Source organism: Saccharomyces paradoxus, chromosome XIII, assembly GCF_002079055.1.
Source record: "Saccharomyces paradoxus chromosome XIII, complete sequence".
NCBI lineage: Eukaryota > Fungi > Ascomycota > Saccharomycetes > Saccharomycetales > Saccharomycetaceae > Saccharomyces > Saccharomyces paradoxus.
In genome coordinates, this window is record NC_047499.1 from 731,173 (window position 1) to 755,783 (window position 24,611).

Consider the following 24,611-nt stretch of genomic DNA (forward strand, 5'->3'; position numbering starts at 1 on the left):
TTCATGAAAAGTTTAAAACGAAATTTAAGAAGAGACAAGTAAATAGAGAAGGCCCAACTGAGGGTGAAAGCATTATGGCTGATATCAGTAAATATATTCCTATGGTTGATGCTATTTTAAGTGCATCCAACCCTGATGAAATAAGTCCAAAAAGAGTGAGGAAAGCCCTGCAGGTTCTCTTTTCAGTTGATTTGGATTCTCAAAGGAAAGCAGTCAATGAATTGATTCTTGAGAGGTTCAGTGATATACAAGAAAATCCAAGAGTTTTGATCCCAAAGAACGACCTCATTAACCGAGATCAAGAACTAGCTTTGAGGTTACAAAAGGAAGGGGAAAGACCTCTGAGGTCGATGAGAAAAAAGAAAAGTAAAAGTGAAGGTAAACCGAAACGGAAGAAGCGGAAGAATGAAAGTCCTGATTCTAACAGCATTTCCGTCCGTAAAGTCCTTTTGTCAACCCCTTTACAAGAGTTTCTCGGATCTGAAGAATTGCCACGAACACAAGTCGTGAAGATGATATGGCAATATATCAAGGAGCACAATCTTCAAAACCCAAACGATCGTAGAGAAATTCTATGCGATGAGAAGATGGAACCAATTTTTGGTAAAAAAATGACAATGTTCTCAATGAATAAACTCTTAACGAAGCACTTGTTTAATCCTGATGAAATTGTGAAGAATGAAGAGGAGCAAAAACAAATACCCAAAAAAGAAGTCAAATCGGAAGATGAATCTTTTCCTATTTCAAGCGGCTGATCTTACCGGTAATACTTATATAACTTTAATAATGCATTTTTCCCTCTTTGATGACATGTACCAAACACGCTACTCTTGTAATATTATACTTGAAACAGGTAAATTAACTATCAATGTAGCATTAAAATAATAAATAATTTTCGCTTTACGACGTCAAAGAATTAATATGGCGATTCATATGAGTAATTTTGTCTAAATCTGACGACATCGATTAATGGCATATTTTTTATTTTTTTCACCTGGAAAAAAACAATCTAAAAAATGACAACAGCATTAACCACCTACAAAAGCAATTACAACAATCGAAGAGAGCTAGATTAATTTCATGACAACGCAATAATCCACGTTGTTCAAATATTTTAGGGTATTGCTCCTTGCTTATCGAAGGAACTATCAATTCCTAATAATGGCAAGACAGGGAGGGTTCTACGCCGTTCGAAAGGGCAGGGAAACTGGGATCTTCAATACATGGAAAGAATGCAAAAACCAGGTGGATGGTTATGGTGGTGCAATTTATAAAAAATTTAACAATTATGAGCAAGCCAAGTCTTTCCTAGGCCATTCAAATGATATATCTAACTACAGAAGTTCGGCGCATACCGGAGGCCAAATTGGTAAGCCTCATACCACTCAAAAGCGAGTTCAGGTGAAGAATCTGCCCCCTTCTTATTATTCCTCATTGGCATCGTCATCCGCATATTCGCCTTCACGCTCTGGTAATAAAAACACCTTTTATTCAGTAAAGAGTAACGTTCCCAATGTCGAAAGCAAAATCTTCAATAATTGGAAAGACTGCCAAGCCTATGTCAAGCATAAAAGAGGTATAACGTTCAAAAAGTTTGAAGATGAATCAGCTGCGGAAAACTTCATAAACGGAGTCAGTGCGCATGATTACAAGCTTATGAATGTACCGAAGGACATTTTTGAATCTAAGTATAAGCTTTCTGGCAATACCATATATGACAGGTCAATGAACGTTTATTGTGATGGTTCAAGCTTCGGTAACGGCACGTCATCTTCAAGGGCAGGCTATGGTGCATATTTTGAAGGAGCACCTGAGGAAAACATTTCTGAACCCTTATTGTCGGGAGCCCAAACTAATAATAGAGCTGAAATCGAAGCAGTTTCAGAAGCCTTAAAGAAAATTTGGGACAATTTAACAAATGGAAAGGACAAAGTAAATTATCAAATCAAAACTGATTCAGAGTACGTAGCCAAGTTATTAAACGACAGGTACACGACGTATGATAATAAGAAACTGGAAGGTCTGCCCAATTCTGATTTAATTGTTCCTTTAGTACAGAGATTTGTTAAAGTTAAAAAGTACTATGAGTTGAATGAAGAATGCTTCAAAAATAATGGTAAATTTCAGATTGAATGGGTAAAAGGTCACGACGGTGATCCAGGGAATGAAATGGCAGATCTTCTGGCGAAAAAAGGTGCATCCAGGCGATAATGTTTCTTTCTGTCTGGTTTCTTGAGCTTGTTGTGACTGTAATACAAATATATATGTATATATATCTTATATCTGTAGCATAAATACACATACATCAGCTACTTGGTTTTTTTAACTTACCTGATAACTGTCTATAAACGTGTTACTGTATTATTTGCCTGAAACCTCGTCCACAGTTAATTGCTTTTGTTTATTTATTACTTTTTTTGCACAACTATTTGATTTCAGTTCCAGCTAAACGTTCAGCAAGATCATCTACTTGCACTTCTAGAAGTTCTTTTTCAAGCTTTTCCGTTTCAATTTCTTCGAGTTTTTCATCTTCGTCCTCGTCTTCCTCGTCTTCCTCATCTTCACTATCGACCTCTTCAAAATCATCAACCTCCAAATCATCAAATTTGCTTAGAAGCAGATCGAGAGCATCGGAATCTTCATCTAATCTATTACCATTGATTTCTAATTTTTCTAATTCAGGTAAGTTTCCTCTTTCCATAGCAGGTAAGAAAGATGCTTCAATGGTTTCTTGAGCCATTTCATTATATTCGAATTTCAAGACATGTAAATTGGAGAATTTGACTTCGGTGAATACTTTGAAGACTTCATCTGAACCAGCAGTTTTCAAAAGACAGTCGTTCAAATTCAATTCATATAAACTGTCCTTCCAAGTAGGTAAGGCCTTAGCAAGGATCAAAGAGGCATGCTTTGTGAAAGTGTTGTCTTGAAGATCCAAGATTTCTAAATTTTTCAAGTACTGTAAACCGTAATGAATTAGTGTAGCAACACCTTTAGGCCTGATACCGTTTTGATATAGCTTTACAACTTTCAGGCCTTCGGAGTGACTTTTCAACCCCAGGGCCAAGTACACTGCGGAACCATTCTCTAATCTATTTCTCCCACAAATAAAAGTTTCCAAGAATGATTTAGAAGCGGCTTTCTTGTTTTGAGCAAGATGAAATAGGGCCTTACCAATCCTTTCACCAGCAAAGGGGCCCATACCGTTGTTACTCAAGATCAAATGTTTAATATTCACAGCATGTGCAATGTAATCTTCTAGTAACTCGATTGTTCTTAGCCCAAAGGCATTATCGGAAAGGTTCACAATCTCCAAGCTAGGACATTTCAATAGAACAGGCAACAGAAACTTTAACGAATCGACGACTTCGTCAACTAATCTCGAAGTGTATAGATCGGCAAAATTTACTTCAACCAAAGAGTCTCTGACCTGAGTATTTTCAGCGATACATTTAGCTAATGCTTCCGACGCTTCAGTACCAATGGTATTACCTGAAAAGTCTAATTTGGTGCAGATTTTCAAAGCAGCCAGTTCTTGCAAGTATGGCTTGATATCGTCACTGGTGGTTAGCTTGAGTGCCTTCCCAGAAATGGAGTAAACCTGGTCTTCCTCATGTTGGGGAACGAAGTGCAAAGTAGCCATCACTAAAAATTTGTTTTGAGACACAGCCTGGTGAGCGTCCTATATCCATCTTTTACAATAATATATTACTTTTCATCATCAATGCCCTCGTAATAAAAATTTTCCATTAATCGTCCCACAACGTTCAAGATGACATCATTTCCAAGACCAAAACTAAGAGCTTTGAAACAAGAATAGTGTTTCACATTGGTAATCAACACGATAACAAGTAAAGACTTAAAGACCTTATAGACCATTATGAACAGTGGAGGTAAGAGCGTTTCGAACAAAAACTCAGCGGGCTCGGTAACGGAGGTTGGCCCGGGCTCAACACAGGAGGAGACCCCTAGAGATGTCCGTCTTTTGCACCTGCTCCTCGCATCACAGTCAATTCACCAATATGAAGACCAGGTGCCGCTACAATTGATGAATTTTGCACACAGATACACACAAGGCGTTCTTAAGGATGCGTTGGTTTACAACGACTACGCTGGCAGTGGGAATTCTGCTGGCGGTGGGTTAGGCGTAGAAGATATACGGCTTGCCATTGCTGCGAGAACCCAATATCAGTTCAAACCTACGGCACCCAAGGAGCTTATGTTACAGTTAGCCGCAGAGAGGAACAAGAAAGCGCTACCCCAAGTGATGGGTACGTGGGGTGTCAGGCTTCCGCCGGAAAAATACTGTCTCACAGCGAAGGAGTGGGACCTTGAGGATCCAAAGTCTATGTGAAAACATTGCTTATATATCGTAATATATTGATTCGAGCTCGTCCAGAGGTGTAATGTAGAATGCATAATAAAATAATATACTTTAAATAATGCGCTAGTCGTGTATCGTGATTATGTTATTTCTGGTGTTCTTTTTCCTGTCCTTTCCTATATGGCAACTTAGAGAAATGAGATCTACAGGATAATGCGGTTACGAAAGAGCCCTTAAACATCTCAATTCGTGTTCTTAAGAGCACGTTTCCCACTGTGTTGGCTATTAGAACGTAAAAAGGAAAAACTAAAAAGTTGAAATTCTAATCATGTTGTCTCAAACTTCCATACCGGAAGTGAAAGAAGACGTGATAGGCTACGCGCTACATCAGAGGAGAGCTAGGGTGGGACAATTCCAGGACTTGGGTCCACCTGATTTAATTACTTTGATTAAATCGTTACCTTCATCCTCGAGCGCCACAACTGCTACTTCCTCTGCGAACGATAATGGGGCAGCTTCAAACATCAATGGTCAAGACCCTACAACTATAGTTACAGAGTTGCATTCTCATGACAAACTAAAGGGGCAGATCGGCACTTTCTTTTACTGTATGGGTATTGATACTTCGGATCCAACTTCCATTACAATTTTCGCCAAAAAGATAACCGATCTTTTCTTAGACACGCCCCAAATTTGGTTTGGTAAGAAGAAGCACTTTCACGTTTCGAAGATTTCTATCAGTTCTTGGAATGCGTTTAGAAAATATGATGTTAATATTATAGTTCACATTCCGGGAACCGTACAAACCTATATCATAAATAGCGACGGTGAACAATCGCAGCTCCCCTCCGTGACAGAAACATCATCTGGCCGCAACCCACAAGATTTGAACGTTAACATGATTTGGGCGGAAACTTTCATGAGTGGTGTCGTACGTGACATTATGCTTATGAAAGATAATTGTGAAGATGGGGAATCCCAGAATTTGGTCGAAACACTAATTTTCAATCCATTAACTTCTGGTGAGCTGGAAGATGTTGCTACGAACTTTATCAAATTGTTTCCCTTAGTTTATGAGAAAGGTATTTATTTGGATGCACCCACTCATATTTTAAATCCTTCGTTAACCAATAATTATTTAGTGGAAACTTTAGTGGAAATAGTTAGGTTAACGAAGAGTTTGGATGCATGCCGTAAAATGCTTGCGAAGCTAATTGAAATCCATCCTGAAGCAGTAATAATCTTAATTCGTGTTTACTTCGCGTGCGATTTAGAGGTGGATGCGGTTGACCTGATCAATGAGCAATTAAATTCTCCCTCTTCGTTCTTAGCCGATGATTCAAAGACTAGCCATATCCAGTTGATCTTCAAATCTGAACTATTAAGTATTCAAAGTGAATTTTTACTGGATGTCAAGAGAGATTACAAACTTGCTAAAGAAGTGGCCATGGAGGCCGTGAATTGTGCACCAAACGAATTCAAAACTTGGTATTTATTGACTAAAATATACATCAAATTAAACGATATGTCGAATGCCTTGTTATCATTGAATGCCTGCCCCATGTCACAAGTGAAAGAAAAATATGTTCTTAGAAGAATTGCACCTATTACTTCAGATGAAAATCTTCATTTGCCATTACCATTGGATGCCTCAATTGAGGAGATTTCGTCATTAAATCCCATGGATGTCCAGTTAGAGCAAAAATCCGCAGATCCAAACCTAGTCAATCTTTCCGCATCAAGTTTAAAGTCTACTTTTCAACAAGCCTATAAATTATTGACAGAAATTGTCCAAATAACGGGATGGGAACAACTTTTGAAGTATAGATCAAAGATTTTCGTTATGGAAGACGAGTATCAAGGTTCCACTTCGTCCATTGATGAAGCGGATGCGCACGGTAATGAGATATCCAGAATGAGGTCCAAGAGGCTGTGTGAAAGATGGTTGGATAACCTCTTCATGCTACTATATGAAGATTTGAAAACTTACACTGATTGGCAATCAGAGCAATTGTATTTTGATGCCCAAAACAGCAAATACCACAAATTAACTGTTGAATGGGAATTATTCGGTCTTTGCGCGAAAAGATTGGGACATCTTCCAGAAGCTGCGAAGGCTTTCCAAATTGGTCTTTCCCAAAGATTTTCTCCAGTATGTGCAAAGAATCTACTGCAATTTTACATTAACGAACATAAACGTATTAGAAGGGATTCGATTTCAGCGAACTCTGAGTTAACTTCCTCTCAGATATTGGCAAGTATCAATGACATTGACAGCTCAATCATCGATCTAGTAGTCAAGATTTGTTGCTGGAATCATCGTTGGTACATTGAGTTTTCAATAATATTAATAGATGCTTTGAGTGTTGCAGTTCAAGATATGGGCATTACTAAAGTGCATAATGAAATTGCCTCTAGATTTTCCGACCCGGTAGCCCAATTGATTGACGATAACATTCTAGATTTTTTGAAGAATTTCACAAATGACACTTTCGATAATTAAAAAGATGAAAATAATCAATAAAAAGATGAAAGAAATCGATTTACAAGAAAGGAGGTTATGTATTTTATGTATGATATCCTGGCATTACTTTGTATAGGTTACTTTCTAGGGGAATATTCCCACTTTCAAGTTATTCTGCTTCTAATGCAATAACCGTAACTCTACATTGTACTTCATTTCTTTTTTTCAATCTGAGCCACGCCCGAAAAAAAACAATGTAATCTGCGTAAAGCGAAACAGAGTTTTAACCCAAAAATAGAATGTGATTTAATGGAGGACCCATTTCTTCAAAAGATCGTTATCTCACGAACATCTAATTAAGTAATTGACTGTGTGTTTTGTCCTTTTCCTCGTTCTGATCTACCTGTCATTTAATTTTTTGGTTTTATATACAGGACAAAAGTAATAAGACCGAAACCATATCAAATACGAATATATGATCGTTAAGAATACTATGAAGATGATCTTATTGATATGCTTTACGTTTCTATCATTCTTCAGAGTCAGTCATGCCATGGATTTGGATACTACAAGCAAAACATCAATTTGTGATGCGACAGCGTTAATTCAAGACGGTATGCTGGATTACTATGAGGGTACTAGATACGGTGGTACAGTTGGGATGTTTCAGTCACCATACTATTGGTGGCATGCAGGTGAAGCATTCGGTGGCATGTTGGAAAATTGGTTTCTTTGTGAGAATGATACATATCAAGAATTGCTATATGACGCACTATTAGCACAAACTGGTTCTAACTACGATTATATTCCGGCGAATCAAACGATGGTTGAGGGTAATGATGACCAAGGTATCTGGGGCATTACTGTTATGGGTGCTGTCGAGAGAAATTTTACAGACCCTGGTGATGACAAACCGGGTTGGTTGGCAATGGTACAAGCCGTTTTCAACACCATGTACTCAAGATGGGATTCAGAACACTGTGGTGGTGGCTTAAGATGGCAAATTTTCACTTGGAATAGTGGCTACAACTATAAAAATACTGTTTCAAATGCATGTTTATTCCAAATTGCGGCAAGATTGGGGAGATATACTGGTAATACTACATATTTAGAAGTTGCTGAACAGGTTTTCGATTGGCTAGTGGATGTCGGGTATGTGGTTCTTAACGATACTGCAAATGTCTTTGATGGTGCAGAAATTGATACAAATTGCACTGATATTACGAAAATTGAATGGACCTATAATCATGGTATCGTGCTTGGTGGTCTTGCGTACATGTATAATGCTACGAACGGGACGGGTGAATGGGAGACTAGTTTGACAAAAATTTTGAATGGTGCCAAGTCTTATTTTTTCAAAGATAGTATCATGTATGAAAGTGCCTGTCAAGACTATGGCACCTGTAACACTGATCAAAGGACATTCAAAAGTATCTTTTCTCGTATGCTCGGTCTTACAAGTGTTCTGGCTCCCTTTACTAGTGACACGATTGATGATTTAATAAAAACAAGTGCTGAAGCCGCTGCAAAATCATGTGATGGTGGTACAGATGGGCATACGTGTGGTTTGAATTGGCAGAAGGAAACCAACGATGGCTACTATGGACTAGGTGAACAAATGAGTGCACTAGAAGTTATTCAAAATCTTTTAATTCACGACAGACCAGCCCCATATAAGGAAAGTAATGGCGGTACGTCAAAAGGTGACGCGAACGCCGGTATGAACTCATCGACCACAAATGTGCTACAGAATAATTTAAACATCAAGAAAGGTGATCGCGCTGGTGCCGCTATCATCACAGCAATCATACTGAGTGTGCTAATTGGTGGCGCTGTGTGGATGCTGTTTTAAAATGTGCAAACAAGGCACAAATAAAAATTTATTGTATTCTAATATTTAGGCTTATCTTTTTCTTTCAGTAATAATGTTTATGTGCTACATAAATAATCCCATTATGATCAATAAGTGACAAAAAAATTTAGCGAGAAAACCTTCCTCAGCTACATTAGGAAAAACACTCACGATGGGGGTCGAACCCATAATCTTCTGATTAGAAGTCAGACGCGTTGCCATTACGCCACGCGAGCTAGTGTTATATTAACTTGTTGTATTACGGGCTCGGGTAATACCGGATGTCTTGACATCCTAAAGTCGTTTAGGAGAGTAACTTGTTGTCAGACTTATTATTAACGTGATTCACAGTGAGAACTATGTGAATAATTAGATAATTGTTGGGATTCCATTGTTACTAAAGGCTATAATATTAGGTATATAGAATATACTAGAAGTTCTCCTCGAGGATATAGGAATCCACAAAAGGGAATCGATAGTTCTACATAGTGTTATTATTTTATCTTCTTTCTTTTTATATGTTGTCATTCATTATCCTATTACATTATCAATCCTTGCATTTCAGCTTCCATTAGATTGGATGACTGTTTCTCAATCTTTATGTCATCCTCTTGCACCGCATATTATAATATACTATTAAATAGATGATATTAGAATTTCATTCCAACACAATCTTGTCTGTTTTGGAACTATTGTTTCGTACGTGTTTCATACATGTTTTATGTCTAGGTTGGTAAATCTAGTAATGCTGAGGTATCTCATTTTGAGATACAACATAACCTTTCCGTTAGCTTGATGATAATTAGGGCGCATAGTTTATGACGAATGCTATAATTTAATCATTAACGGTTGTTTATCCATTGCCAATAATTCGGAACGAGCTCTTTAGCTTTGTATTTAAAATATCAAATATTCTAATGTTTTATAAATGGATTATGAATGTCATATGTGCGATAATTATATGGCTAAAAAAATCAATGCAATCTCCATTATGGTTGTGTGAAAGGAACATTTCAACTTGAATCTGAAATTTTCCTTTTTTTATTCTTTTGTGAGGGGTCCTTGAGCACAGATTCACTTCTAGGAATGGCAGCTCTTTGTTTTGCGTAAAAATCTAGCATTTTTTTGTCACGAAGAGCATTTTCCGCCGCTCTAATACCTGCGATTTTAATGTTTCTGCCCACACCAATTCCTAAAACGGTACCATCACCTACTCTGCACTCAACTATGGAATTCGGATCAACTGCTGTCGGTTTTTTTACAGTGACATAATGTAGACGTAATGAAGCATAGCCAATCAAAGAGTATAACTGTCTTTTGGCATTCATATCAAGTTTATCCGTCTTCTCTAAGGCAACTTGATTACGAGTGGCCTCTTCAATGACAGGTTTGGCAAGCTTTCTTAGCCATTTTCTTATTTTGGGCAAATTATTCCTTGGATCATCTTCCATCAAACCGCCAATGTAAGCCTCAAACACGTCTGCATACAGTTTTAGTTTGCCATTTTGGAAATTGGAATTTTCATCCTTTAAATCAAAATTTGTCTTAAGTTTCTCATGGAAATTATACATTATTGACCATTGTTTGATCTGTTCGTTGCTTACCAAGTTCATCCTTAATGTTGATAGCTGGCCCTCGCTGTAATCAGGGAACTTGTTATAAATAATTAATGTCATAACGGAATTTAAGATCGAATCGCCAAGGAACTCTAGTCTTTCGTTATGCGCGTTGATCATTTCTGACCCAGACAAGTAAACTTTATCCTTGATGGTGGACTTGTGAATGAACACTCTGGCCCTGATCGCTAAATCTTGAATTTCTGGTAATTTTGGAGGCCATTTCGCCGTCTTGATGTTATTACCGGCCTTTGTTGGGTCGTAGCTATCTTCTCCTTCATCCTCTTCTTCGTCTTCCTTCTCATTTAAATTTTCATATACATTTACGTCAATCGTGTCTTTCTTTTCCCTCCTGATTTGTTCTAACTTCTCTAACTTTTCCATATCTGCTTTATTGATTTCTCGCAATATGGGTTGCTTTTGTTCGGTATCAAATTCGTTTTCATAATCAGTAACTTCTGTCAAAATTGGGTCTTTTTTAAGATCGTGCAAAGTTTTCAATTCAGCAGCCAGTTTTAATTGATAACGCGATAGAGAAGGAAGTATTTGAACGGGCACCCTATCTTGGTTGTTTACGGCCTCATTATAAGCTACCAAATTTGGTGAAAGTTCGATTATTTTATTGTAAGACTCCACCAACTTGGTCACAGCGTGTTCTAATTGGATGACTTCAAGATATTCGTAATCTGACATCTTAAGGTTGGCTTTCGAAGGCTTCTTTGTATTGATATTTTCCCGTTGTTGTGAACCATTGTCGTTACCTAACTTATTTCCATTCTGGGTTTTCTTTTTACCTGCCACCTTTGAGCCCATTTTTTGAAAAACTTGTTAAAACGACAATTTGCTTTGTTCTATATGTGCATCTACTTGCCCCTCTTTGATCGAGCAGCGTTCTCATTTTAGTGACAATATGACCATGGGATAAATTTTGCGATGAGCTCTAGAAAAATTTCAGCATGTTTTAGGGCCGCATTATGAAAAGAGAAAAAAATCGCACATCAGAAATGGTACCATACATAAAAAATTTTAATACCGAAGTACTTATGCAATATTTAGTAACTATTTCAATATAGTATATAGTTGCTTCTCTGATTCTTCTACTTCATTCTTCTCAATCTTTTCTTCTATGTCTGCCACTTGAGATGTGTCTTCCTGAAAGTGATCTAATTTATGCTCCACCACGCCATCGATTTCGTCGTCGTGGCTCCCATTTTCCGTATTTGCCTGTATATCCTCCTTTGGACTTTCAAATTCAGGGGTTTCAAATGAAATTAGTGCGCCAAAATAGTTCTTGGCCTGCTTTTTGGACCTTAAATGGCGATTTGGGATTATTTTCCCATAAACGTCGCCTTTCAAATTCGTTATGTCCCAATTTAAACCAGCAATTTTCAGATCAGGATATCCTGTAGGCAATCCAATGTCTTTCATCTTCATACACCAGGGTGGTAGCTGCCCTTCCGGCAAATTCATGATGGTACGAAGTTCTTGGCTAATTATCCCGGGCCTCTTATGATCAACCATCCTTTTCCAGTTCGCTTCTTCGAAAAGATTCCTATTCTCATAATAGACGTCACCGAAGCATAACAAATGGTCAGGTTTCCAGTTGGCTCCTATCTTGAAAAACACATCGTGTAACTTCTTGTAATCCAAATCCAAAGTGCCCATTTTTGGCTGAACTCTTGCTCTTGAGGCCTCCTTTAGTGATTTTTCGTCCTGAGCATCCAGCCTATTTTGCGGAAGAGTTGATCTCATTTGTTCTATGTTCGTCTTCTTGATAATGTCAGGAAGCTCAAAAGGTCTTTTACCCAACAAAGAGCGACCAGAAAGATATTCCTTCTTTGATTGCCAGTGGTTGGGAACAGGAATGACATTTCTTGTGCACTTGATATAGGCTAGCAAGCTTGGATATTTCGCATCGCAATCGTACCATTCTATAATTTGAGGATACGGTACCTGGCTTTTCAACTGTGAGAGTGAAGGTTTCTCAGTTTTCCTACGTTTTCTCGCCGACAAATGCTCCTCGATATCGTCTAAAGGTGCACCCTCCAATTCGTTTTCTTCTATTGTATGCTTTATTTTTATAACAGGTTTTTCCTCAGCAGTAATGACATGATTATTTTCTTTATGTTCTGCAGTTTCTTTCGGCCTGACGCTATTCTCTTTAACCTGGAAGCGCTGTAATACATCCTTAAACTCTTTTTCTAACTTGTCATTCACTAGCTTACTCACTGTTCCTTTGTTAGAAGCCGCCCCATCCTTCTTGTTTTGCTCGAGTCTTCTTGCATCAATCATGGCGGCGATTTCAGCCTTATTATTTACCACAGATGCATTCTTAGCTTGCTTATTTCCGGAACGCTTCCTAGTTTTGGTTCTGGCCATTTCACCACAGTTTCGTATATTCAGATACTCTACCTATAGATAAACGCTCTGCTTGTAGTTTACTACTTTAGCAATACCTTTGCAGTCAATATCAATAGATAGTATAAGATTTCTATTATGCTTTAAAGTTTCCACTCTTGCAATATACTCCCGTAATTAGATTGCTTAATTGTACCTCTGCCCTCCTTTTTTATTATCTAACCTACCATTTTCCACTGTTAAGACCTAGGTTCAGTCGACAAATTCCGCTGCAATAACGCGAAGATCATGACTTTTTTCCATTAGAAAGAGAATCATGATTGATAAAGATCACGCAAAAAAAAAAGATGATTGGCTAAAGGCACAGGGCAACAAACATGGGCCCTTCTTTTGCACTCACGCTTTAGCTTCTTTGGTCTCATTGTGTAAACTTATGACAAGATATCGCACTCTGAAGAAAAAAAAAAAGAAAAATGCATTAACCTCTTGCATAGATCTTACCCTTTGTAACATTTATATATCTCGAGAAATCTACGGAAATTTGAAAACACCGACCAAGACAATCTTTTAAGTATTTGGTATTTGAATTTCGCAAAAAGTCCGGAACTGCCAACCTCAATTCATTGTTTCAATCCGTTTACGGTATATATATCTACGTTCATTGAGATAAAAACAGTATTGATTCAGTCTTTTTATATAAGTCTTCTGTACAAATAAAGCTAGGGAAAAGCACGACTTCATTATAGCTATGTCATCTACTACTAATACTACTGCAGCAAACGTAATAGAAAAAAAGCCAGTCTCGTTTTCTAATATTCTATTAGGTGCCTGTTTAAACTTGTCGGAGGTGACTACATTAGGTCAGCCTCTGGAGGTTGTTAAGACCACAATGGCTGCAAACAGAAACTTTACATTTTTAGAATCTGTCAAGCATGTCTGGTCAAGAGGTGGTATCTTGGGTTACTACCAAGGTTTGATTCCATGGGCATGGATTGAAGCCTCTACTAAAGGTGCAGTACTACTGTTCGTATCTGCTGAAGCTGAGTACCGTTTCAAAAGTTTGGGGTTGAACAACTTTGCATCAGGTATACTAGGTGGTGTCACGGGTGGTGTCACTCAAGCTTACTTAACCATGGGGTTCTGTACTTGTATGAAGACGGTGGAAATTACAAGACATAAATCTGCCTCTGCAGGCGGTGTCCCACAATCTTCTTGGAGTGTCTTCAAGAATATCTACAAAAAGGAAGGTATTAGAGGTATTAATAAGGGTGTTAATGCTGTTGCTATTAGACAAATGACCAATTGGGGGTCTCGTTTTGGTTTATCCAGACTAGTGGAAGATGGTATCAGGAAAATCACTGGGAAAACTAATAAGGACGATAAGTTGAATCCATTCGAAAAAATTGGTGCCAGTGCTTTAGGTGGTGGTTTAAGTGCTTGGAATCAGCCAATCGAAGTCATTAGAGTTGAAATGCAATCTAAGAAAGAAGATCCAAACAGACCAAAAAATTTGACTGTTGGTAAGACATTTAAATACATCTATCAATCAAATGGTCTTAAGGGTCTTTATCGTGGTGTCACCCCAAGAATTGGCCTAGGTATCTGGCAAACCGTCTTCATGGTTGGTTTTGGTGATATGGCAAAGGAATTTGTCGCTAGAATGACCGGTGAAACCCCAGTTGCCAAACATTAGCGTGTATTGTACTATATTTTTTTTTTCTTTTCTAATTAATTACTTAAATCAATCATTTTTGAGACTTTTGCTATTCACTAGATGGTTCTTACCTGCCTCATATTTATTATAATTATACTACAACCATCAATTTTCATATCTCGCACACATATTATTATCTTAGAGATCTTTTAAAGAAGCCTTACTCAATTATCTCCCGGCCGTTCATGAAATGTTGAAATTATTAAATTCTACAGAATTGATAATACATAAAAATAAATTATTAAAGTATCAGAAAAATATTTTATATCTTAAAATTCAAATATGCACAGTTCAGTAGAAAGTGGAAGGTCTCTTGTAGGAGAAAGTCTTGGTGGATTTTTGGACTCTGTGAGGCAATGGGAATTTCAAGTCCTTGGTCAAAAATTGCTTGACGTATTGTCTCTTGACGTCAGCAGTCTTTTCAATTTCAGCAACCTTCAAGATGTGAATGGATCTAAATCTAGCTCTGTGTCTGGCAGCCATGTCTTGGTATAAGGTTTCAACGGCAGCGACTCTAGAGACATCTCTGATTTCCTTGTACATGTTGTGAGTACCAGATCTAGAATCGTATCTAACCCAGACACCGAAGTTCTTGACCTTGGTTGGATGAGCTTCGTTGATTTGGTTGATGGAGACAATTTCACCAGAAGCCTTCTTAACCTTGTGCAACTTTTGCAAGAAATACCAGTAACGAGACTTGGCAATAACTTCATTTGAGGCAAAGATTCTCATTCTGAACAACTTTGGTTCTGGAACAGATTCAGTTGGCAAACGACGGCCAATAACTTGGTATTCTTTAAAGTGAGCCACTGATAGAAGAAAATATTTATGAAAAATCATGAATTCGAATGTTAGTATAAAGTCTATGTGACATATGTCGAAAGGAAGGTGTTATGGAGGAGTGCTTTTGTCATTCGCAAAGTCAGAATATAGCATTTTACAAATTTCGGGAGTCCACGAAGTAAGTTTCAACTCAGGTGTTTCAGGGTTGTACCCGGAAATATCTGAAAACTTCTTTTGATATTCTATTTCTTGGATGAAAGGATCCTGTTAACTTAATTTGGTACACTTTAGTGTCGTTTGTTACTTTCCGAGGAAAAAAACTGGCTATTTTCTTTCTTGGGGTACCACATATATATTTACACATATATTGTAGTTTCAGTAAAAATATTTCCATTGCAATAGCGTAAGCTTTATCCGTTGTAGGCTCATTCATTTCATAGCCGTTTCCAAACTTGTTCTGCGATGCAGGTGGCATTACTCTTCCTTTTTTGTGGCATATTCTAGTAGGTATTTACTCACTTTTTCCGCACTGTTTTTCCTTAAAAGACTTGAGGTACTATATATTTGGCTTACGATTGTCCAAATTCTTCAATCTCAATGTTTAAAATGAAATTTGGCGATACCTTGCCACGGTGAGATTTTGGTACAGAAGGGAGTGAGCAGGTGCCTGGCTCAGAGTTGGGCTAGGTGCCATAGACCCGCACTGCAAATTGTCTCAAGACATTTCGTAAATTGCAACAGAGATTAGAAGAGATTGCTTACTGGAAAGCGGTGTTCCCGGCCTGTAGGACCACGCCGAAGTGAGCCTAACTTGTTTCCTTCTGCGCGGACAGAAAAGGGAATCAAATCAGCAAAGGAAGTAGTAAAAGCGGAAAAAAATCTATCCTGGATGTATGGGGGTAAAGTTGTGTTTGGGTTTACTGTCTATAAAAAATAAGACCGCAAAGAACTTTTTTGAGTGTAAATTATGTACTACTTTCAGTGAAGATTTATAGCCAAAGGATAGCGTGTAATGCATTGACTAACATATTTCTTGCGTTCGGGAGAACCATCAAAATTATTTTCTTCCCATATGTTTAAGAATAAATAATGTAAGTATTATATAGGTTTTGTTCTCCACGGGACCTTAGAATAAATGCTCTGACGGCTTCAGCTGTTGTGTCCTTATTACAAGCAATTGGAAGTGTTACAATTTACAGCATCGTCCACAATACAGTTGGACGATGCTGTAGTAGCACCATAAGCAGTAGGGGAACGCTTTTTTTTATCGTGCTCGGTGTTTCCATTGCTGTCGAAAGCTTCCTGAGATGATGATGGTGAACCACCAGCTATGATAGAAAATCTTCTACGAATATCTTCATTGACATCTCCAGAGACGAATTCTGGTTGAACAGTAGCAGAATGAATACCGTGTTGATGGAAAATTTTTCTTATTAACTTGGCGGAACTAATGAATTTGTCAGGTTTGCAGTCTATTTGAACGTGGATAGATGCAATGTATATTGATTCAGTCAAATTCCAGACGTGGAAGTCATGGACTGCAATCACACCAGGTACTGCCAAAATCTCTCTTTGGATCTGATCAGCGGAAATTGTAGATGGAGTAGCCTGTAGTAAAATTCTTGAAGCTCTACGCGATAAGGGCAAAGCGGAAGAAAAAATAATAACGGTAATAATTAAGGAAACGATCGGATCAGAGTAATATCTCCAAGAATATTCAGTTTTCCAAATAAACAAAGCAGCTGCAATAACACCAATATTACCCAGAGCATCACCTAGTACATGCAAAAAGACACCGTGCATATTTAAAGAACGATGACCGGGCTTCTTTGATCCATGGTCGTGGTCATGATCATCGTGGTTCAGTAACGGCTGACTTTCATTTGATAGTCTGTTGACTACTGATTGTGGCAGTACTTCACCAATTTGTTCTGAAGGCCCAGGGCTTGAAATAGCATCTTCATCGATGGCCAAATTATCGTTTGGAAGAGACGCATGAGAGTGGGAATGAGTGGCATTAGACTCTATGTCCAAGTCGTTATTCCCGCTTTCTACAGAGCCATGAGAATGTGAGTGCAAACTGTCACTACCATGATCGTGGAACAAAAACAAACCCACGACATTAGAAACTAAACCCGCTACACCAACATACAAAACCAACCTTGGGTTTTGAATTTCTTGAGGTTCAATCAATCTTTGTAAAGCTTCAATCATAATTGAAAAACATAAGGCAATTAGGAAAACAGCATTGATTAAGGCACCCAAAATTTCAGCTCTTTTCCATCCATAAGTGTATTTAGCATCTGGACCCCTGTTTTTGGCCACATCCACAGCCCACAGCGCCACTAAAAGAGAGATGATATCATTCAACATATGGAACGAATCAGCAATCAAGGCTAATGAATGTGACATGTAACCTATGGTGATTTCCAATAGGAAAAAAACCGTATCTAAGGTCAAAAGAGAGATGATTCTCAATTCTTTACCGGTGATCATGACTCTATAAGTTTCCTGGTATGGCTGACAGTTATCAATAGCAAAATTTTTGTGCCAAGATTTTTTTTAAAGAACCTGAATATTATTACTCTTTTATGGAATCCCTGAGCACTGATGACTTTGCTACGAAAAGTTTTAAATGATGCAGCACCTACTTCTTTCTTCACCTTCAAGGCCATCTGAAGAAGGAAAGAGAGGGATGTTAAATTTTCAAAACAAAAACGGCATTTTTTTTTTAGGAAAATGCGGTTTCCAGAGGGTGTATGGGCTTATGCCAAGAAAACAAAATAGAGTTTTGTTTTCTTTAAGGTTGACTAGGAAAAATAGAAGAAAAGAGCTGCCATTTGTGACTTCCGTTCGAATGACATATATTTTCCGGCGCAAGTAGGGCAAGAGCAATGCACTACGCCGCGTCTGGAGGAAAAGGTGGTAAAAAATTCATTTGCTTCTAGAAAGTAGGCTCAGCAGATAAAATGGGTCGTTGAAAGGAGGGTCTGGCTGAACCTAGCCAGATTTTTTCCCCTAGTAAAAAAGGTGTAGCACTCCGGAGGTACCAAGAGTCCAGAACTTAACGCAAAAGTTTATCTTTCGGGACCTGCACCGATCTGCAAACTATATGACCGAGACTGGTTTCTTTTTATGAGGCAAAGATCTTTCCTTTTTTTTTTCTGGATATGTAAACCTACCTACCACTCCCACAGCTGTTCTGCTTTCTTTTTTTTCAGGTGGTAGTGCTTAGTAACGGGTCCGCAAGGCTTTCTTATTTTTTTCTTTTTTTTGATTTCCTCTCATACTTATTCTTTTTCTTTTTCTTTTTCTTTTTCTATTTCATCTTACTTAATTGCTCAGTTGATGTCATAGGAAGTGTATCGGTGGGTGGAAGAACGGTATTGAATTTCTTTTTAGTTAGTTTCTCTTCTTTCTCACCTATAAAAATGGAACAACTTTCATATCTTTCCTTCCCTCTGTCCAGCAATATAACTAAAGACCTCTTTTACGAAGCATATTCCAAGCAGCGTAAGCATACTCCCAACCGAAGATTAAAAGAAAATGGTACTTTGCAAATTACTGACACCATATTCTATACTGTCAATTTTGAGCGTCGGCGTATACACGGCGACCGCCGCGCCATCGCCCGGTATCCAAATGACGGAAAATACAAATCAAGATCACCATGAGCATGTCAAGCGTGGAGGAACGTGTACATTTCCTAACTACGATGGAATGGTCGCAGTGCAAAAAGGTGGATCCAATGCTGGATGGGCTATGAGTCCCGATCAAGAATGTTCCTACGGTTCATGGTGCCCTTACGCGTGCAAGCCAGGCCAATTAATGGGGCAGTGGGATCCGTCGGCCACCACGTACTCTTACCCTAAGTGTCAGAACGGTGGTCTGTATTGTGATTCTAACGGTAACTTACAAAAGCCAAACAGTGATAAAGATTACTGTTATGATGGTAAGGGAACCGTCGTAGCGAAAAACAACGCTAACAGCGGTGACGTTGCATTCTGCCAGACGGTGCTCCCGGGCAATGAAGCCATGTTGATCCCAACTTTAGTTGGTTCTGGATCGAAGCAAACGTTGGCTGTGCCTGGTACGGACTACTGGGCCTCCACAGCGTCGCATTACTACGTGAATGCTCCCGGTGTAAGCGTAGAGGATGCATGCCAGTGGGGTAGTAGTGCCAATCCACAGGGTAACTGGGCCCCATATGTAGCGGGCTCCAACATGGATGACAATCAGAACACGTTTGTGAAGATCGGTTGGAATCCTGTCTATCTGGAATCTTCTTGTCCGTTTAAGAACGTGAAACCCTCTTTCGGCATTAGAATCACCTGCGACGATGAGTCTCAGTGTGAAGGCCTGCCATGCTCAATCGACCCAAGTTCCAATGGGGTCAATGAAGTGACAAGTTCTGGTGGTGGTTCCTCTGGAGCCGGTGGTGGAAACTTCTGTGTTGTCACTGCCAGAAACGGCGCCAAGGCCAATATCGAAGTGTTTGATGCCGGCTCATCTAAAAGCAAGAGGGAAGTGAATCCACTAGACAGTCTCACCACCACAGTTACTGAGACCAAGTATGAGACTATCACAGTTACGGCCAAGGTTTAGTGCTATTGTTCTTCCCTTTTTCATCTTTTAGTTATATATATACTACTACTCTCATGCGAATTTTCGCATTCCGAAGAAAAAAACATAAAAATTTCTGTTTGTATATACATGATTATCCTTTACTTATTACCTTTCTGTCAAACGTTTTATAGGAATATATATGTTAATGCGAGCCCATAACTCACTGGTTTTGTTCTCTCTGTTTAGCTTCCTGCTCGATCCTCTTGATGGCCTCCTCCCTCTTAAAGTCGATGACCCTCTTCTCCTTAAAATACTTGATCCAACTGTGGGCACAATTCTCCTCAAATTTTTCATTTTCCGCCTTGCACTGGGAGTTTATACTCTTGCTGTTCTTGGGGTCCATTGCATCCAAGACGTTCGCCTTGTCTAAACACTGGAAGAATGCGTCCCTTGACTCCCAGCACAGTTTCCTCTGCGAACGGGTGTTAGGGGGTTGTGATTCCTTTTTGCCACCATCAAATGAAAACAAACCCATGGCTATATTACTACTATTCCCTTGTGTATGTTTGTTTGTGTATTTTTGTGCGCAGCGCTACTGTAATACCTGTCTATGTATCTATGTATTATGTGGGTGTCTTCTCGCCCATTCTACAAAAAGCACCTACCACCGCAGTACTGTTTCACATGTCCGTTTCTTTGTTCACTGCTACCGTCAACCGCACTTTCTTCCGCGCCGGCGAGCCCGGTTTTGTTGGATTTGCTCAGGTGCCGATATATACCTCTAAGGAACGGACAGGGACCTGACAATACAATAGGCTACTTACATCACAATACATAGGGGCAAAAATTTACACAAGATAACAATACCAGATAAACCAAAAGATATTCCAAGCCGATACTTCTTCCGCGGGTTCGATGCCGAGACAATTGTTGATGCGCTATACTCAACCCTGTAAAGGGTGTTGGGCGCTTGTTGATTGCTGGCGGTGGGCGCTTAAAGTAGAGAGACCCGCTGTTTGGCTTTTTGGCTGCGCGCCTGTGCCGTTTCCCAACAAAAAAGGTCGCATTTATGAGTAACATAGAAGAAAAAAAAAACACAAACCGAACCGCCCAGCTCAACCATCTTCGCCAAGTAGCTGCAAAAACTTATATAAGCTCCAACAATGTGCCCATCAATTAAGAACCCTCGATTGTCGGCGATCTGCTTCCCTATTCTGGATATTTCTTGGCCTTCGTTCCTCTTGTTCTTTCTATTCTTAGCCCTCTTCTTTTTCTTCTGCATTCTTTTCACCTCATTAAAAACATTCGCGGCGCCGCTTTACCCCAACAAAAACAGCCCATCTTTTGTTCTACCTCTTTCAGATAAGGCTCAACAGATAGACGATAATTGATCATTCTTTTCTTTTGTTTGCAACCCCTCTCTGAGTTGACATAAAAGCGAGAATACAAAAGAACTAGCACTAGTAACACATTTTTTCTCTCTTTGCTCTTTTCCAATATATCTTGAAAAACTAAGAAGCACGAATCAATGACCGAGCAGTATTCCGTTGCAGTTGGCGAAGCCGCCAATGAGCACGAAACCGCTCCAAGAAGAAATATCAAGGTCAAAGACCAGCCTTTGGTCAGACCTATAAACTCCTCCGCATCCACACTGTACGAATTTGCCCTGGAATGTTTTACCAGAGGTGGCAAGAGAGACGGTATGGCATGGAGAGATATTATAGAAATACACGAAACGAAAAAAACCATAGTCAAGAGGGTCGATGGTAAGGATAAGCCCATCGAAAAAACATGGTTGTACTACGAACTGACTCCTTACATAACCATGACCTATGAGGAAATGATTGGCGTGATGCACGACATTGGGCGTGGGCTGATAAAGATTGGTGTTAAACCTAACGGAGAAAATAAATTCCACATCTTTGCCTCCACTTCCCATAAATGGATGAAAACTTTCCTTGGTTGCATGTCGCAAGGTATTCCCGTAGTCACCGCATACGACACATTGGGTGAAAGCGGTTTGATTCACTCCATGGTGGAAACGGATTCCGTCGCCATTTTCACGGATAACCACCTGTTGTCCAAATTAGCAGTTCCTTTGAAAACCGCCAAGGACATAAAATTCGTCATTCACAACGAACCCATAGATCCTAATGATAAAAGACAAAACGGTAAGCTTTACAAAGCTGCCAAGGATGCTGTTGACAAAATCAGAGAAGTGAGACCAGACATAAAAATCTACAGTTTTGATGAAATTATTGAGATAGGTAAAAAGGCCAAAGACGAGGTTGAATTGCATTTCCCAAAGCCGGAAGATCCGGCTTGTATCATGTACACTTCTGGTTCAACTGGTACACCAAAGGGTGTGGTATTGACACATTACAACATCGTAGCTGGTATTGGTGGTGTGGGTCACAGTGTTATCGGATGGATTGGCCCAACAGACCGTATCATCGCATTTTTGCCGTTGGCTCATATTTTTGAATTGACCTTTGAATTCGAAGCGTTCTACTGGAATGGTGTTCTGGGGTACGCCACTGTCAAGACTTTGACGCCGACTTCCACACGTAATTGCCAAGGTGACCTGATGGAGTTTAAACCTACGATAATGGTGGGTGTCGCTGCAGTTTGGGAAACAGTGAGAAAAGGTATCTTGGCTAAGATCAACGAGTTGCCTGGTTTGTCTCAGAAGATTTTTTGGACTGTCTATGCTTTGAAAGAAAGAAATATACCATGCAGCGGCTTGTTAAGTGGGTTGATCTTCAAGAGGATCAGAGAAGCCACTGGTGGAAATTTGAGATTTATTCTGAACGGTGGGTCTGCAATCAGTATAGATGCCCAAAAATTCCTTTCCAACGTCCTGTGTCCGATGCTCATTGGATACGGGCTAACTGAGGGTGTGGCTAATGCCTGTGTCTTAGTGCCTGAACATTTTGATTACGGTATTGCGGGTGACCTTGTTGGGACTATTACTGCTAAATTGGTAGATGTCGAAGATTTAGGCTATTTTGCAAAGAATAATCAAGGTGAGTTACTCTTAAAGGGTGCACCCATCTGTTCCGAATACTATAAGAATCCTGAAGAAACTGCTGCGGCCTTTACCGATGATGGCTGGTTCCGTACCGGTGATATTGCTGAATGGACCCCCAAAGGACAAATAAAGATCATTGACAGAAAAAAGAACTTGGTCAAGACCTTGAATGGTGAATACATTGCATTGGAAAAATTAGAATCCATTTACAGATCAAATTCTTATGTCCAAAACATCTGTGTTTATGCTGATGAAAATAAAGTCAAACCAGTCGGCATTGTGGTTCCTAACCTGGGACCTTTGTCTAAGCTGGCCATCCAATTAGGTATAATGGTACCAGGTGAAGATGTCGAAAGCTATATCCATGAAAAAAAGCTGCAAGATGCCGTTTGCAAAGATATGCTGTCAACTGCCAAATCCCAAGGCCTAAATGGTATTGAATTATTATGTGGTATTGTTTTCTTCGAGGAAGAATGGACTCCAGAAAACGGGCTTGTTACATCCGCCCAAAAATTAAAGAGAAGAGATATTTTAGCCGCTGTCAAGCCAGATGTGGAAAGAGTTTACAAAGAAAACACTTAAGGGGAGTTATAGTTCTTACTTTTTGTTCCTGCCCTTCATAAACACAACTTTTCATTTTTAAAAAGCATTAATTTGCGAACACTTGAACTACTTGCACAATACATAGTTTTCTCTTCCATAGATACAGTTAATAATTAATAACATTACATACAAACATGTTTCAGTTTCATTTCAGCAAGACAAGATTGATATTACAAAGCGTGTAATCTAAAAAAACTATGAAATTTCTCCCGGGTATGAAACTACATTCTACTATCAATTTTAATAGATGAGCGATTAAACGGGATATTTAAATTTATGACTTCTGTAAACCGTCGAATCTCTCCAACTTCTAGTAATCAAATATGCACATAACATAATTGTATCTAATCAATGTCTTGCTCCATTTTGATTTCTTATCTTTCTTTCCTTCGTATTTCCCCCCCTCCACTTCTCTAGCCAAAGCAACATCATGTATTGCAAGCAACAATGCATTGCACCACAGTGCACCAAGTTTGAAAATAGAAACCTTGCCCACGTCCAATCATGCAACAACACAAAGAAAACTCCCATTGCAATTAAAAAACAGTGAATTAAAACCGCATGTGTAATAGATGCATTCAGAAAAGATGAGGATAAAAAAAGAAGGAAAAAATTGCAAAGAGGGTAAAACAACATAAAAAGAACAAATTCAAAATTTCCTTATAATAAACCTTAACGCGGAGTTTCCGTCAACACACTATATGGAAGTAAAACGTGTGAAATCAACAGAACCAACCACAGCATATCATAAACTTGAACATAGACACAACTGAAAAACTCAAACATGCTATACAGCCAAGCAGAAAACCCATCCGTTCCTTTTTTATTTCTTACCTCTCCTTGTAATCTCCACTCCATTTTTCTCATCCTCGTCTGAGCTAAATATATCCCTCCACTAGAATTAATCCTCAGCCTTCATCATGCTATTGGAATCCCCTATCTGGTCACTACAAAAATGAACATGTTCATAGCGAGGCGCATATATCCAAAGTTAAAATGAACAAAGTGCATCGCATAGCTGGACATGCAATATAATCAAATTTCCTCAAACAGAAGAAGAATTGAGAACAAAACAGAAGAAAAAGAATGACAATTTGAAAAGAAAATATAGCGAAACAAAACAATAAATGACTTGATTGAACAACGCCTATGCAATTCTTTTCCGAAAATTGGGACACTCAACAGAATTTCATCAATGGTTATCTTTCTTCTAGTAATAGGAAGACCGAAGATAAAACTTGAACTAGAAACTGTTACTCTTTCAATCTCGATTTTTATCTTGAAATTCTGTAAAAAAAAA

General features: G+C 38.9%; 14 protein-coding genes and 1 non-coding gene across 15 annotated transcripts; 8 read left to right on the forward strand and 7 right to left on the reverse strand.

Moving 5' to 3' along the window:
* Nucleotides 1-74: 74 nt before the first annotated feature.
* On the forward strand, nucleotides 75-755 carry TRI1 (Tri1p; the record flags this gene model as incomplete). The annotated part of the gene is made up of 1 exon (XM_033912646.1): nucleotides 75-755. The coding sequence occupies one exon, from the start codon at nucleotides 75-77 to the stop codon at nucleotides 753-755; it is 681 nt and encodes a 226-aa protein (XP_033768537.1).
* Nucleotides 756-1,161: 406 nt separating this feature from the next.
* Nucleotides 1,162-2,211, forward strand: RNH1 (RNA-DNA hybrid ribonuclease; the record flags this gene model as incomplete). The annotated part of the gene is made up of 1 exon (XM_033912647.1): nucleotides 1,162-2,211. One exon carries the CDS (start codon nucleotides 1,162-1,164, stop codon nucleotides 2,209-2,211), a length of 1,050 nt encoding a protein of 349 aa, XP_033768538.1.
* A 214-nt stretch (nucleotides 2,212-2,425) lies between these two features.
* Nucleotides 2,426-3,643, reverse strand: RNA1 (GTPase-activating protein RNA1; the record flags this gene model as incomplete). The annotated part of the gene is made up of 1 exon (XM_033912648.1): nucleotides 2,426-3,643. The coding sequence occupies one exon, from the start codon at nucleotides 3,641-3,643 to the stop codon at nucleotides 2,426-2,428; it is 1,218 nt and encodes a 405-aa protein (XP_033768539.1).
* A 237-nt stretch (nucleotides 3,644-3,880) lies between these two features.
* On the forward strand, nucleotides 3,881-4,354 carry TAF9 (chromatin modification protein; the record flags this gene model as incomplete). The annotated part of the gene is made up of 1 exon (XM_033912649.1): nucleotides 3,881-4,354. One exon carries the CDS (start codon nucleotides 3,881-3,883, stop codon nucleotides 4,352-4,354), a length of 474 nt encoding a protein of 157 aa, XP_033768540.1.
* A 298-nt stretch (nucleotides 4,355-4,652) lies between these two features.
* BCH1 (exomer complex subunit) lies at nucleotides 4,653-6,827 on the forward strand (the record flags this gene model as incomplete). Its single annotated transcript, XM_033912650.1, has 1 exon — nucleotides 4,653-6,827. The coding sequence occupies one exon, from the start codon at nucleotides 4,653-4,655 to the stop codon at nucleotides 6,825-6,827; it is 2,175 nt and encodes a 724-aa protein (XP_033768541.1).
* A 436-nt stretch (nucleotides 6,828-7,263) lies between these two features.
* Nucleotides 7,264-8,640, forward strand: DFG5 (putative mannan endo-1,6-alpha-mannosidase; the record flags this gene model as incomplete). Its single annotated transcript, XM_033912651.1, has 1 exon — nucleotides 7,264-8,640. The coding sequence occupies one exon, from the start codon at nucleotides 7,264-7,266 to the stop codon at nucleotides 8,638-8,640; it is 1,377 nt and encodes a 458-aa protein (XP_033768542.1).
* Nucleotides 8,641-8,804: 164 nt separating this feature from the next.
* On the reverse strand, nucleotides 8,805-8,876 carry SPAR_Mtrna18R. The gene has a single exon. It is a non-coding gene; the product is annotated as a tRNA-Arg (tRNA).
* A 777-nt stretch (nucleotides 8,877-9,653) lies between these two features.
* On the reverse strand, nucleotides 9,654-11,069 carry RNT1 (ribonuclease III; the record flags this gene model as incomplete). Its single annotated transcript, XM_033912652.1, has 1 exon — nucleotides 9,654-11,069. One exon carries the CDS (start codon nucleotides 11,067-11,069, stop codon nucleotides 9,654-9,656), a length of 1,416 nt encoding a protein of 471 aa, XP_033768543.1.
* A 246-nt stretch (nucleotides 11,070-11,315) lies between these two features.
* On the reverse strand, nucleotides 11,316-12,635 carry CUS1 (U2 snRNP complex subunit CUS1; the record flags this gene model as incomplete). Its single annotated transcript, XM_033912653.1, has 1 exon — nucleotides 11,316-12,635. The coding sequence occupies one exon, from the start codon at nucleotides 12,633-12,635 to the stop codon at nucleotides 11,316-11,318; it is 1,320 nt and encodes a 439-aa protein (XP_033768544.1).
* A 727-nt stretch (nucleotides 12,636-13,362) lies between these two features.
* On the forward strand, nucleotides 13,363-14,307 carry YHM2 (Yhm2p; the record flags this gene model as incomplete). Its single annotated transcript, XM_033912654.1, has 1 exon — nucleotides 13,363-14,307. The coding sequence occupies one exon, from the start codon at nucleotides 13,363-13,365 to the stop codon at nucleotides 14,305-14,307; it is 945 nt and encodes a 314-aa protein (XP_033768545.1).
* Nucleotides 14,308-14,619: 312 nt separating this feature from the next.
* RPL20A (60S ribosomal protein eL20) lies at nucleotides 14,620-15,168 on the reverse strand (the record flags this gene model as incomplete). Its single annotated transcript, XM_033912655.1, has 1 exon — nucleotides 14,620-15,168. The coding sequence occupies one exon, from the start codon at nucleotides 15,166-15,168 to the stop codon at nucleotides 14,620-14,622; it is 549 nt and encodes a 182-aa protein (XP_033768546.1).
* A 1,110-nt stretch (nucleotides 15,169-16,278) lies between these two features.
* Nucleotides 16,279-17,607, reverse strand: ZRC1 (Zn(2+) transporter ZRC1; the record flags this gene model as incomplete). Its single annotated transcript, XM_033912656.1, has 1 exon — nucleotides 16,279-17,607. The coding sequence occupies one exon, from the start codon at nucleotides 17,605-17,607 to the stop codon at nucleotides 16,279-16,281; it is 1,329 nt and encodes a 442-aa protein (XP_033768547.1).
* A 1,050-nt stretch (nucleotides 17,608-18,657) lies between these two features.
* On the forward strand, nucleotides 18,658-19,716 carry SPAR_M03610 (uncharacterized protein; the record flags this gene model as incomplete). Its single annotated transcript, XM_033912657.1, has 1 exon — nucleotides 18,658-19,716. The coding sequence occupies one exon, from the start codon at nucleotides 18,658-18,660 to the stop codon at nucleotides 19,714-19,716; it is 1,059 nt and encodes a 352-aa protein (XP_033768548.1).
* Nucleotides 19,717-19,897: 181 nt separating this feature from the next.
* Nucleotides 19,898-20,212, reverse strand: COA6 (Coa6p; the record flags this gene model as incomplete). The annotated part of the gene is made up of 1 exon (XM_033912658.1): nucleotides 19,898-20,212. One exon carries the CDS (start codon nucleotides 20,210-20,212, stop codon nucleotides 19,898-19,900), a length of 315 nt encoding a protein of 104 aa, XP_033768549.1.
* Nucleotides 20,213-21,205: 993 nt separating this feature from the next.
* Nucleotides 21,206-23,290, forward strand: FAA4 (long-chain fatty acid-CoA ligase FAA4; the record flags this gene model as incomplete). The annotated part of the gene is made up of 1 exon (XM_033912659.1): nucleotides 21,206-23,290. The coding sequence occupies one exon, from the start codon at nucleotides 21,206-21,208 to the stop codon at nucleotides 23,288-23,290; it is 2,085 nt and encodes a 694-aa protein (XP_033768550.1).
* Between the last annotated feature and the right edge of the window lie 1,321 nt (nucleotides 23,291-24,611).